This window comes from Mytilus edulis, chromosome 8 (assembly GCF_963676685.1).
Source record: "Mytilus edulis chromosome 8, xbMytEdul2.2, whole genome shotgun sequence".
Taxonomy (NCBI): Eukaryota; Metazoa; Mollusca; class Bivalvia; order Mytilida; family Mytilidae; genus Mytilus; species Mytilus edulis.
Window position 1 is genome coordinate 24051004 of NC_092351.1, and position 12107 is coordinate 24063110.

Below are 12107 nucleotides of genomic sequence, written 5' to 3' on the forward strand. Positions count from 1 at the left end.
AAAATTTTATTTTTATCTTGAAAATTATGGAAAATAAAGCAGCACAATATTTTCCAGTGTCAAGAACATGCATTAACAAAGTTATCACTACTTTTGTATATAAGATTTTAAACAAAGGTAAACCAACGTCTGGTTAATCCGTAGTTTGGTCGAGTCTCTTAAGTGTCATAAGACTTTCTACATTTTTTCATCTTAATCTTAAGCTTATGTTTTAATGGCTGATTAATACTAATTTGTCTTTAACAGATTTGTAGTTCGAGTGTTACATAGGACGATAAATCCAGATGAAATTGTGCGTGCTCAATTGTGGGAGAAAGAGCAGGAGATGATACACCTGAGAGAAATGGAAGAAAGATCTCTGAACGAAAAGGATGGAAATGTGGCAAGTTGTAGTACTAGTCCAGATATCATTGACAAAGATACAAACGATATTAATGGTCTTACCAATAACATCCCAGACTCTAATCATACGAGACAGAGGGACAAAGATACACACGATATTAATGGTCTCACCAATAACATCCCAGACTCTAATCATACGAGACAGAGGAACGGTGATGTGACATTCAGAAATGGAAAGTCTCACGTTAATTCTGGTTATGAACATACAGAAATGTGATAACTTCTTCACACAAATCCATTGATGCCATGTCTTTCAGTTTCTTTTTGTTTATTTTGTACATTTATTTTGAACCATTTCCATGATTTCATGATTTCTTAATCTGTTTCATTGTGTTAAATCATGAAGGATGTATACTATTAGGACATACATCATATGTCATATATAAAGTGATAAACAAATGTATGGGAGAGAAGCTTTAAGCTTGTGTGTGCTGTTGTGAATATTGTTAAAAGTTTAATTAAATTGTGATTCAAATTTTTAAGTTGTAAAATAGTTTTATGAATTAGAAATATAAAAAGTTATCTTTTGCAATTGTTGGATTTTGCAAGATAATTTTTTAGCTGTAAACAATCAACCAAAAGTTGTGATATGAAGTTTTCATGTTTATGAATTTTTATAACTGTATATCAGATTTTGAAAATATTAACTATTGTTAAGTAAAAGTGGACAAAATCAATATGGTCCTACCCTTCCAGGGTTGATTTCAAGCTGAAGCAATATGTGAATATACTTAAGGGGGAGGATAATAGCAGTCAATAAAAAAAGCTTAATGAAATAAACAAGTACTTGTGTCTGCAGTCAAAAAACATCTGTGCAGTAATGTGTATTTGAGCTTTAGAAAGATAAAAAAAATAGTTTTCTGATATTTTAGGGCATTAATTCATCCCTACAACACTCCATGTTTTGATAAAAGTGATAGGAATTACAATAGTCATAATTATAAGCAGCATAATAAAATATGAATCTGAAATCAAAACATCAAAGATACAGACAAATTAAACGAATCATCTCTATTCATTCTCAACTTATCACTCATTTTATGCGTACATTTAATAATTATTTTGACAATACGTAATGGAGGTATTTACAAATTTTTAGCGTTTAGAATAAATCAGAATATATATAACATCTCATTTTATATAGTCATGTCTTGAAATTAGTTCAATATTTAACATAGGGTATTCAGCAACAATTGTTTTCACTAGGGAAAGCAATAATTTCCTTTACTTCTAATTAATTCTATATAATTTTTAATGTAGACAAAATGTAGCTCTTAACTGTTGAACTCTTTTTCACCTACAACATTTTATAACTATTGTGAAGAGTATTGTCCAAGGATAATATGCTTTAAAAATAAAAATTACCATCAGATTCACTTGAAAATTGAAAAAAATCTGTTTTTGAGTTTTTACAATATAAATGTGAGTTTTAAATTACAAGTATGAACAGTGAAAGAGTGAAAAGAACCAAAAAAATAGGCAGAGAGATCATTTTTCTTTAGATTAATAAAGGGTTTTGACTTTTCATGACCCTGTATCATTGGTGCTCCGAGAGAGGAGGACCGTACTATGAGAAGAAGAATTGTAGACATATTTTGTTATGCAAATCATATCAGGAATCCAGCCATTAATTGTGTTAGTGTGCATATTTAATGTTCTGTAATATTTTCAAACCAGTGATTTGGTTTTTGTGATTAGTTTATAATTTTATTTAATTTATTTGTATCATGTGATGTGTCATATGATTAACCAAATGTTTCTTGTACATGTATCATGTGATCACTGTCATATATTTAACCAATAGTAACATAGCTTACATATTTCATTTAGTGCTATAGTTGTGTGTATGTGTGTGTGTTGTTATAAACTTAAAGATTTGCTGTATATATTTGTTAAATGAAAGATATATTTATATGTTATAATGTAAACTGTGTATTTATTGTAAGAGTGTGAAAGGTAATATTTTAGTTTCATTGAATTATTCACACAATTGTTTTTTTATATATATTCTATAGCAGTGTGATTATGCATCTTATCCATTTAGTTTTAAAAAAAATCCCGCCTATATTTGTAAACAATATTATACATTCTTTTGTCATTTATATGTGTTAAAAAAATGAGAACTTCACTCAAGATTTCCTCTTAAGAAAAGATGTGTATTTATAATTCTATGATAATCTTTTAAAGAAATCATGAATTTTTCAATTACAAATATATAGCTATCCATTTTATGCTGTCTCTACAAATATTAAACTTTACAAGTCAAAAAATCCATTTGTTCCGATCGTTAATTTACAATTCAGCATTGAAACAGTTGTGAAATGCTAAATCAAAAGTCCCATTATAGAATAATAAGTATATGCAGAATATTTACCACTGACATAATTATAGGTTTATATTAAGATGAGGAGCAGCCATAAAAGCTCTGATCCTTTTATATATTTAACGTTTTCTATCTTTTGCTCATTATGCAAAATTTGCTTGAAAATTAATCTCTTTGAAGAATGATTGATACTAAAAGTTGAAAAGAAATAGTAATTAAATAATGAATATAAAATTCAAGAAGTTTTGTTGTTCTAGATTTCAGAAATGAAAATTATTTAGGGAATGTAGTTTTGTTTACAGTTATTGAAAAGACTTCCATATGTTAACCCCTTGGAATACACCTAATCGCTATTTATTCCCATCCAGATAAGTTCTCACATAGCACAATTTTTTTTAACGATACAAACCATTTGAAGCTATCTGGGGCCCTTGTTTAAACAATGTATTGTGCATAAAACTTGTAACGGTGCATGAACTTTGTTTTTGCAACACTTGAAATAAAAATAAAGTTGCCTATTAAGTGACTGGACTAAAGAGTGATAATGTGTCAGTGGCAGATCCAGGGGAGGGGGAGGGTGGCGTCCCGGGGTTGGAACCCCCCTTTTTGTTTGGACGATCAATGCATTTGAATGGGGACATGTGGTTGGAACACCCCCCCCCCCCCCCCCCCCTTTTAAATGGCTGGATCCGCCCCTGTGTGTGTAAACTGTAAGGTATAATTGTGTTTTTTCTGGGGTGCCGTATGGAACTCCTGCCCAGTAAGGGAAATTTGTAGAACCAAAACTGACAAATTTTGGCTATTGTGTCGCATAATAATCGTAATTTGTGTTCAAGTTGATAATCCATGACCTGACTTTTCGTTTGACAATCAAACAATTAAGATTCTTCTTGTATTTTTATAGTTGTTAAATTTAAAGCAATGATGCTATAAACCTTTGTGTATATATAGATAGTTCCTGTAATCTAAAATTATTCTTTCTTTTTATTACCTCAATGAGGAAGAATCTGTTTTTATATTTTCACGACTACCAAATTTCGTAGATTTAGGAAAATGCATCTTCATGAATACTTAATTTCATGTTTTTTCAAAAGTGCATACAATCTTTTAGAAAATTTGTAATTCGATTAACATTTTAATTCATGTTTTACCTGTATTAATACCCAAGAAAATTGGTACCCAACGAATAATAAATGAATCCACAGTAATTTAAATTTTAACTGATAAAGTGCTGTTTTGTTGAGCTAAATTTGATAGATAGTTTCACAACAATATAAAAATATTGCTTTGGTAAAATGAAATGAAAACACTGCATTTGCATGTGGGATGGATATAAACAGTCAAAACAGATTACGTTTAGTTACATGTGACCTTTGATGTTACATACATTTGAATCTGAAGCCCACCTCTGTGTGAGGGATTTTCTTGTTGTGTTGAAGATTCATTGGTGGCCTTGGGCTGTTTTCTGCTCTTTGGATGGATTGTTGTCTCTTTGACACCATCCCTATTTCTATTTTTAATTTTATTTGGTTTCTGGTACTAGAATATAGTTGTCTCATTGGTAATTGTACCACATCTCCTTTATAAAGCTTTACATACATTTAGTAGATAGTTGTCTCATTGGCAGTCATACCACATCTCCTTTGTTTAGCTTTAGATAAAAATCATTCTTATTCTATATGAATAAAGAGCAAGTAACGTTGAAGCCTTTCAAATATGTGTCTGTGGCATATTATTAACTTGCAATCATATCATTTGACCCTCAATTCATCCAGGAAATATGTTTTCTTCACATTTTTGTCAGAAACAACCAAACAGAATGACCTCATATTTGGTCAGCAGCTCAAAAGGTATGATTTTTAACATTAGTGAATTTAAAAGCTTATTACTGTTTTCCAATAGTGTGAATAACAGGTCACTACATATCAATCCAGATGGTTTAGATATTGGTGTTAGCACTGTATAAGCCTAATGGCATCACTAATTGAATATGTCACTTACCTAGATATTTTAGACACAGTAACTTGTCAATCACCAGTTAAATGTTGTACATTTGCCATTATAGGAAGCAAGATTGATAAAAACTAATTTTACTTTCAAATATTTTGAGTGTCCATCGTATACATTCCACTGAGGTTTGCTCATTTCTATCTTTGACAATGTTTAATGTGTTCATGTTTTATTGTGGCTTCTGCTGGATATTTTTATTCAACTTTGTGGTGTGAGAGTTTAGGCTTCAATTGCATACTACTGTTGATTCATCTATTTTCGTGGGTACCAATTTTCGTGGATGAAAGAAAAATCACATGTTTGTGAATATTTAATTTCATGGTTTTGCCGAAGTTTGCATACAAAACTATAGAAAATTTGACATTTGTTGAATATATAATTCCGTGTTTCAGCTGTACCCACGAAATCTACGAAAATTGGTATCCAACGAATAATATTGAATCCACTGTATTGGTAACCACTATAATGGATATTTGAGACAAATTTTATTTAATGTTGAACAGACACATAACAATTCAATCTGCAGTTCTTTACCAAAATCATTTTACAATTGAAAGTTAGTGTTTCTCATATAAGGATTTTTATGGATTATCTAAATATTTTTAGATTTGAATTTTTCTCAGAACTGTTCAACAAATTTTACAAATTTTCCATCCAACATGAAACATACATGTAGTATGACTTTATCACATTAAATTTATTTGATATTACATTTAATATAACATTATCTGTTTCTGTGGGACCAACTAATGCAATAAATTCCATGCTTTTAATTTTGTACAATTATTCATAAATACAGATGTTATACTGTAGATGTAATTTTATTCATCCAGCCATGTTTAGATACTAGTCAGTATGAACATTTACCATGTAATTTGTATGGAGTTCTTTTATTATGAAATTTTCAAGTAGAACTGTACTCCGGTTGACATCTTCAACCTGGGGGGGATCACCACTTTTCCAACTTTTAAACCAGGGAAAACTTGTTTGATGACACAATTTTGGTTAATTCTCTAGTTAATTGTGTATAAATAAATCAAATCTTACAATAGCATCTTATCAAAAAGGGGGAGACAACTTTATATTATAAACAACTATTTTGATTTTGATTTAGATAAATTAATATATAAATTTTGAAGGGATTGCTGGTTCTTGTTCATATGAATTAACATCTTGAAAATTAATATATATATCATATGTTTATTTAAAGTAAGGAAGTCTAGTTTGATTGATATGTCGTTTTTGTGAATCAAAAATCAAAACCTTTTCAGGTTTTCATAATTCAGGAAGCAAAATAATTTTGTTTAACTCTCTAATATTTCATGAATTAGTTATTTCCATTAATTTCATTAATTCAGATCAGATAGAAAAAGGGGTTAGATTGGGTAAAAACAACTTTATTTAAAAAAAGTATAACATGTAATATTAGGGTGTGCATTATACATAGTTTGTCAATTTATTGTAATATTATGTATTTCGACTTGTATCAGTTCTAGTAATAATCTGCAAACTACAGGTTCCTACCCATATATCCTAAATGATAGAAAAATCAGATTTCTATTACAGCTAATTTCCTAATGCATGTAGAGCAAATTTTGGTTAGCTTGCTTGCTTTGTTTGTATATTGTACAATCATATTAGGATAACACCCAATTAAATTCAAATATAATATATACAGGTCAAACTATGCCTATATATATTGTTTAAAGATGTCAATCTTAATTACAAAGCTTTGGTTAATGTTTGTTCAAACAAAGCAAGCAATCCAACCAAAGTTTTACTCTACAAGCATCAGGCAATCAGCTGTAACAGTATACAATTATTGGATAATGGGTACCAGTTTCAGGGACATGTTGATGGAGTGTTACTATATTATATCTATTGTGTCTACTTACATTTGTCATTTAAGTTTATGCAAATTTTCAAAATGTGATATGTTATTTATGTTATCACCATAAACACTGGACATACTGACCATTTTACTTTTGAATTAAAGAAAAATATTAGTATTTTAAAATAAAATGTTTTTATTACATAGTTGTTTGTTGCTTCCTACATAAATGTTTTTTTCCAGGGATAGAATGTTTCCAGCTTATACTTGAAATCATAGGTTAAAAAAACCTAGTAAAAGTGTTGTTGTCAATTTAATGTATAAAAATCTAGTATAAATGTTGTCAATATAAGGGTATAAAAATCTAGTATAGTAACTTAGTTACATGTAGTAGATAAAAGAAGATGTGGTATGAGTGCCACTAAGACAATTCTCCATCCAAGTCACAATTTGTAAAAGAAAAACAATTATAGCTCTAATTTAAAGTACAGTCTTCAACATGGAGCCTTTGCTCACATTAAACAGCAAGCTATAAAGGGCCCCAAAAATGACTAGTGTTAAACCATTCAAACCAGACAACCAACTGTCTAATTTATATAAAAAAAACAAGAAACGAAAAAAAACACCTATGAATCACATCAACAAACAACTACTAAACATCAGGTTCATTTTGCTATACAATTGGTTGATTTGTAAAGGATTGTCAAATAAATTACTTTCCTGAATATGCATTAAGTACACGCCACTGGACATTAAGCAAATCACAATCAAACATGTAAAGGTGTTCCAAAAATAGAGAAACTTGGAATCTGATGATTGCACAATACTTTAGGTTGCACTTTGTAATCACAGCTGTCTCACAAGTTACGTTTCTTTTGGGTAGATATATAATGTTCATAGATATTTTGTTTTGTTTACATACTGGTTCCCAAATTTCATTTATATGTTTCATTTCATAGACACAAAAAGGGAATGTTACCAGTATAAAAACACATGGTAGGGGTGATAATTGAATTTTGAGGATGGCTCAAAGTGTAGGTAGGGGTAGGATAGAATTTTAGTATATGTTTATAAATTTGGTGTGTGGAATGATTGCAAGGAGACTGTCAGTCTTGCAATCCTGATCATGACCCCATTTTTTTGGTTCTGGGGCGTAGCTACATATACGCTGTCACGCCATGGCGTGCACATCGCGGATTCTAAAAAAATTATTTACGCCGGAAAATAAAATACAAACGAGTTAAAAATATAAAATTTAACTTAACCAAGCAAATTGGAAAGCGATATATACAGTATAACTATTTTAATCCACATTTGCTCAGAAGCATAAGAAACTGTAGAAAATTATAAACATATAGGAATTGACAGAGACTCTTGTGAAGCAGAGGCAACAAGGACAAGTGTTGGAAATCGTCAAAAAAACCCAAGACAGACGTCTTACACACTTATGGGCTCAGGACTGCATGGTTTAAATGGACTTAACCAAGAGGTGTCATGTAATCTCTGGTCAACGTATATGGTTCTACGTTTGAAATTTGGACTTCAAATAGTAAATCTTAGTGCTAAAGATATTTCCCGTTTAGATATCTTCTGTAATAACTTTCTGAAACAAATTCTAAATCTTCCCGCTAGAGCTACCAACACTGGATCTTATCTACTTTTAGGTCAATTACATCTATATAAAAAGATTCTGATAACGTTTCGTACCATAGCTAGAAGCGACTCTGTTGAAACTGGTCTTGCTTAACGTCAACTGTCTACAAAAGGAAAAAACTCAAAAAGCTGGTTTATTAGGGCTGGCAAGATTTTGAAACAATATGATTCACTGTGTGCCTCAGAGGTTTTACTTAAATCAAAGACGAAATACAAGTGGAAAATAAAAGTAAGGAAGTCTGTTGATGGCATTTGGTCCGAAAAACTGTTAACTGAAGGTCAAGCCAAATCAAAACTGTCTATTGATACATACTGTGTGTTCTCTTAACAATGCCCGTTGCTAGTGCTACAGCTGAAAGGTCGTTCAGCGTACTGAAAAGATTGAAAACGTACATCCGTTCCACACTGAGAAATGACAGATTGTCCGCTTTTGGGTTTAATGCTCATTCACAGTGATTTTGAGGTCAATTTAGCGCTATAAAACCAGGTTCAATCCACCATTTTCTACATTTGAAAATGTCTGTACCAATTCAGGAATATGACAGTTGTTGTCCATTCGTTTTTTATGTGTTTTGTCATTTGATTTTGCCATGTGATTAGGGACTTTCCGATTGAATTTTCCTCGGAATTCATTTTTTTTGTGATTTTACTTTTTTAGACAAGGCCATGGACGTTTTTGTTGCAGCTAAAAAACGAAGGGCAGATTTTAAAATTTATTCACGGATGTTTCTCAATAAAAAATGATAAAATTCAGTCTTCATAATTTGCTATTCAAACCAATTTTAGGCCCTCAGAACGCACCATTTTGCGTCTTGCCAAAAAACAAATCTTGGGGGGGGGGGGGGGGGCAATCCCCCCCAAACCCCCCCCTGGTTGGCGTGCACTTCAAAAGGACCCAGCTACGCCCCAGTGGTTCATTGTTCAACATAAGTTTTCGAGGTACTGTTCAATTCTCAGACAAACTTTATTTCAAAGACTTGAGGTTTCAATTTAAAATTTGTTGTGCAATTTTGTTTAGAGACTGGTGTACTCCAATTTTTGTCGAGCCTGCAAATGTTGTCGCAAAAAGCTCAACATAGGGGTATTAATCTAGCGATCACAATGGCAGCGTTAGCTTACTTCTTAAAAGATTAACATTTTAAAAGGTGGAACACCTGGATGCTTTATATTTTGTATATAGATGCCTTATGTTACAATGTTTCCTTCTGTCACATGTTCATTGTCCTTGACCTCATTCTCATGGTTCAGCAACTACTTGCAAAAAAAAGTAAAGAATTTTTGTAATGTTTATTTCTCTCCTATGATGAGTAATAGGATAAATATATTTGATATGTGTGTACCTTTGCAAGGTCCCTACGCCAGTCAGACAGTTTTCACTTGACCTCGACTTCATTTCATGGATCTGTGAACAAAGTCAAGTTTTGGTGGTTAAGTCCATATCTCAGTTACTATAAGTAATAGGGTGTATGGAAGGATTGTAAGGTGTATATGTCCAACTGGCAGGTGTCATCTGACCTTGACCTCATTTTCATGGTTCATTAATTCATTGGTTATAGTTAAGTTTCTGTGTTTTGGTCTGATTTTCTTATACTGTATGCAACAGGTTTACTATATTTGGTGTATGGAATGATTTTGAGGTGTCCAACTGACAGCTGTCATCTCACCTTGATCTCATTTTCATGGTTCAGTGGTCAAAGTTAAGTTTTGGTCTTTTTTTCTAATACTATATGTAATAGGTAAACTATATTTGGTGTATGAAAATATTTTATGATGTATATGTCGGTCTTCCAGGTTTTATTTGACCTTGACCTGATTTTCACAGTTCATTGCTCAGTGGAATTTTTGGGGTTTTGGTCTTTTTCTTAAACTATAGGCAATCTATCAACTATAGGTGTTGTATGGAAGGATTGCAACCTGTACATGTCTGCCTAGTATGGTTCCTCAGACCTTGACCTCATTTTCATAGTTGATTGGTCCATGTTTAATTTTCTTGGTCAAGTCGGTTTCTTAGAAAACTATAGGTCAACTATATTTAGTGTATTGACTGATTGTAAAGTGTACATGTATTTCTTGTTTGGTTTATATGACTGTGACCTCATTTTCTTGGATCATGTTCATTTTATGTGATAGTTGTAGTAAAGCTTTATTTGTAGGACTATCAACATAATATCAATGGTTAGTAAAGAAGGCGAGACATTTCAGCATGTGCACTCTAGTTGACATTTTAGTAAAAATGTTGATGTTGAATTGATTTGCAAACAGTATTGTCAACATAATGGAATTTTAAGCGACTGTCATACAAATGAGAGGTTTAAATAGATACTAAACAAAGTTTAATCCACCATTTTCAATGCCTGTACCAAGTCAGGAATATGACTGTTGTTAACCATTGGTTTGATGTGTTTGAGCTTTTGATTTTGTCATTTGTTACAAGGATTTTCTGTTTTGAATTTTCCAAGAAGTTCATTGTGTCTGTTATTTCACTTTTAAGGTCTTTCATTGTGCTGCTATGCATATGGGCCAGTTTAATATGAAAAGGGTAGAGTGCATACAAATTATTAAAACCCTAACACATCCCTAATGTGCATGTCCCAAGACAAGAATCCTTGTATAGGTTGGTGTTTGCTACACAAGGTTGTTTTTTTGGTTTATTATTGTATACTGGTAAATCAGGTCAATGGTTTTCTTTTTTCGCATTTTGTCATCCAGGGAGGAGGCTGTTCACTACTTATATTACATATTTTGCATTTTGTTGAAGTACTTATGGTCACCTGTATTTATTCACATCTTTGTTCCTTGGTCTTTATTGATACTAGTCCTCTCATTTGCAATACAACCACATCACCTTATCTTTAATTATAAGACAGATTTCTTCTATAACTAGCACTACTATCATTTATGATTTGACTGTGGATAACGTAGAGCAAGGTTGCATGGTCAATTGGTCCGAGTACACAGTTATTTCGTAGTGCATTTCCTTTAGACAATAAATGGAAATAAAAAAAATCCCACCTGCGCTTTCTCCATAATATTTTTACAGTGTGTTGTACTACTTTTGGGACAAATTATATCAAAATTATAGAAAACTTCATTAGCTCGAACTCAAAATATGGACAATTTTATGTGAAGGGGGGCTTGAAATCTTTTGACAGTTTCCGAAATGCTAATTTTTGACCTTTTTCAACTGGACCAAATCACTACTTTACATTATAATTCATGAATCAAATTTTTTTTACAGTGTAATTTTATCCCCCTTCTTGCTACTTGAGGCATAAAACATAAATAAATAAATTTGGAAGGGGTATAAAAAAAATTGACAAGTAACACACTGTCCACAGTAGGGACTATATTCGTGGACAACGAAAATCAAGGGACGATAACTGTGTACTCGGACCAATTCTTACAATTTGAACAGTTGATTGACATTTATATAAACATAATCAAACTGTTCAAATCATAAGAATTGACCAGTTTGATTATGTTTATATAAATGTCAATCAACTCCCCATCTACAAGACTTTTTTCCATACTACTACAGCATGCAATAAAAGACACCTGTGACTGTCTATTAGTGAAGGCTGGATGGTTTGTTTTTTTGGGGGGTGATCTTTGTTGTTGGGTTGCTGTCCCAATATTCTCCAAATACCTCTTTTCTAAACAAAGAAAAAAAATAAAATGTGTCCATAGTAAACGGATCAAAACTCTTAATTTGGCAATAAAATTAGAAAAATCATAGGGAACATGTGTCCCGGTACTAAGTTTCAAGTTTCAAGTTGAGTGGACTTGATCAAATACTACCTTGACCAACAACTCTAACCTGAAGCAGGACAGACAGACAAACAGACGAGAAAACATAATGTGTCTAGAAGAAGCATAATAAAAACACAA

The 12107-nt window shown here is 31.8% G+C and overlaps 1 protein-coding gene across 4 annotated transcripts in view; it reads left to right on the forward strand.

Annotated features, from left to right (window-relative positions):
- The window catches only part of LOC139485138 (phospholipid-transporting ATPase VD-like), a 38413-nt gene extending 31645 nt beyond the window's left edge, over nt 1–6768 (forward strand). For all 4 annotated transcript variants that reach the window (XM_071269351.1, XM_071269353.1, XM_071269350.1 and 1 more), the window contains one exon: nt 247–6768. In XM_071269351.1, coding sequence (XP_071125452.1) covers nt 247–619 — 373 coding nt within the window. In that variant the 3' untranslated portion in view covers nt 620–6768. The remainder of the gene's footprint in view (nt 1–246) is intronic.
- The last annotated feature ends 5339 nt before the right edge of the window (nt 6769–12107 follow it).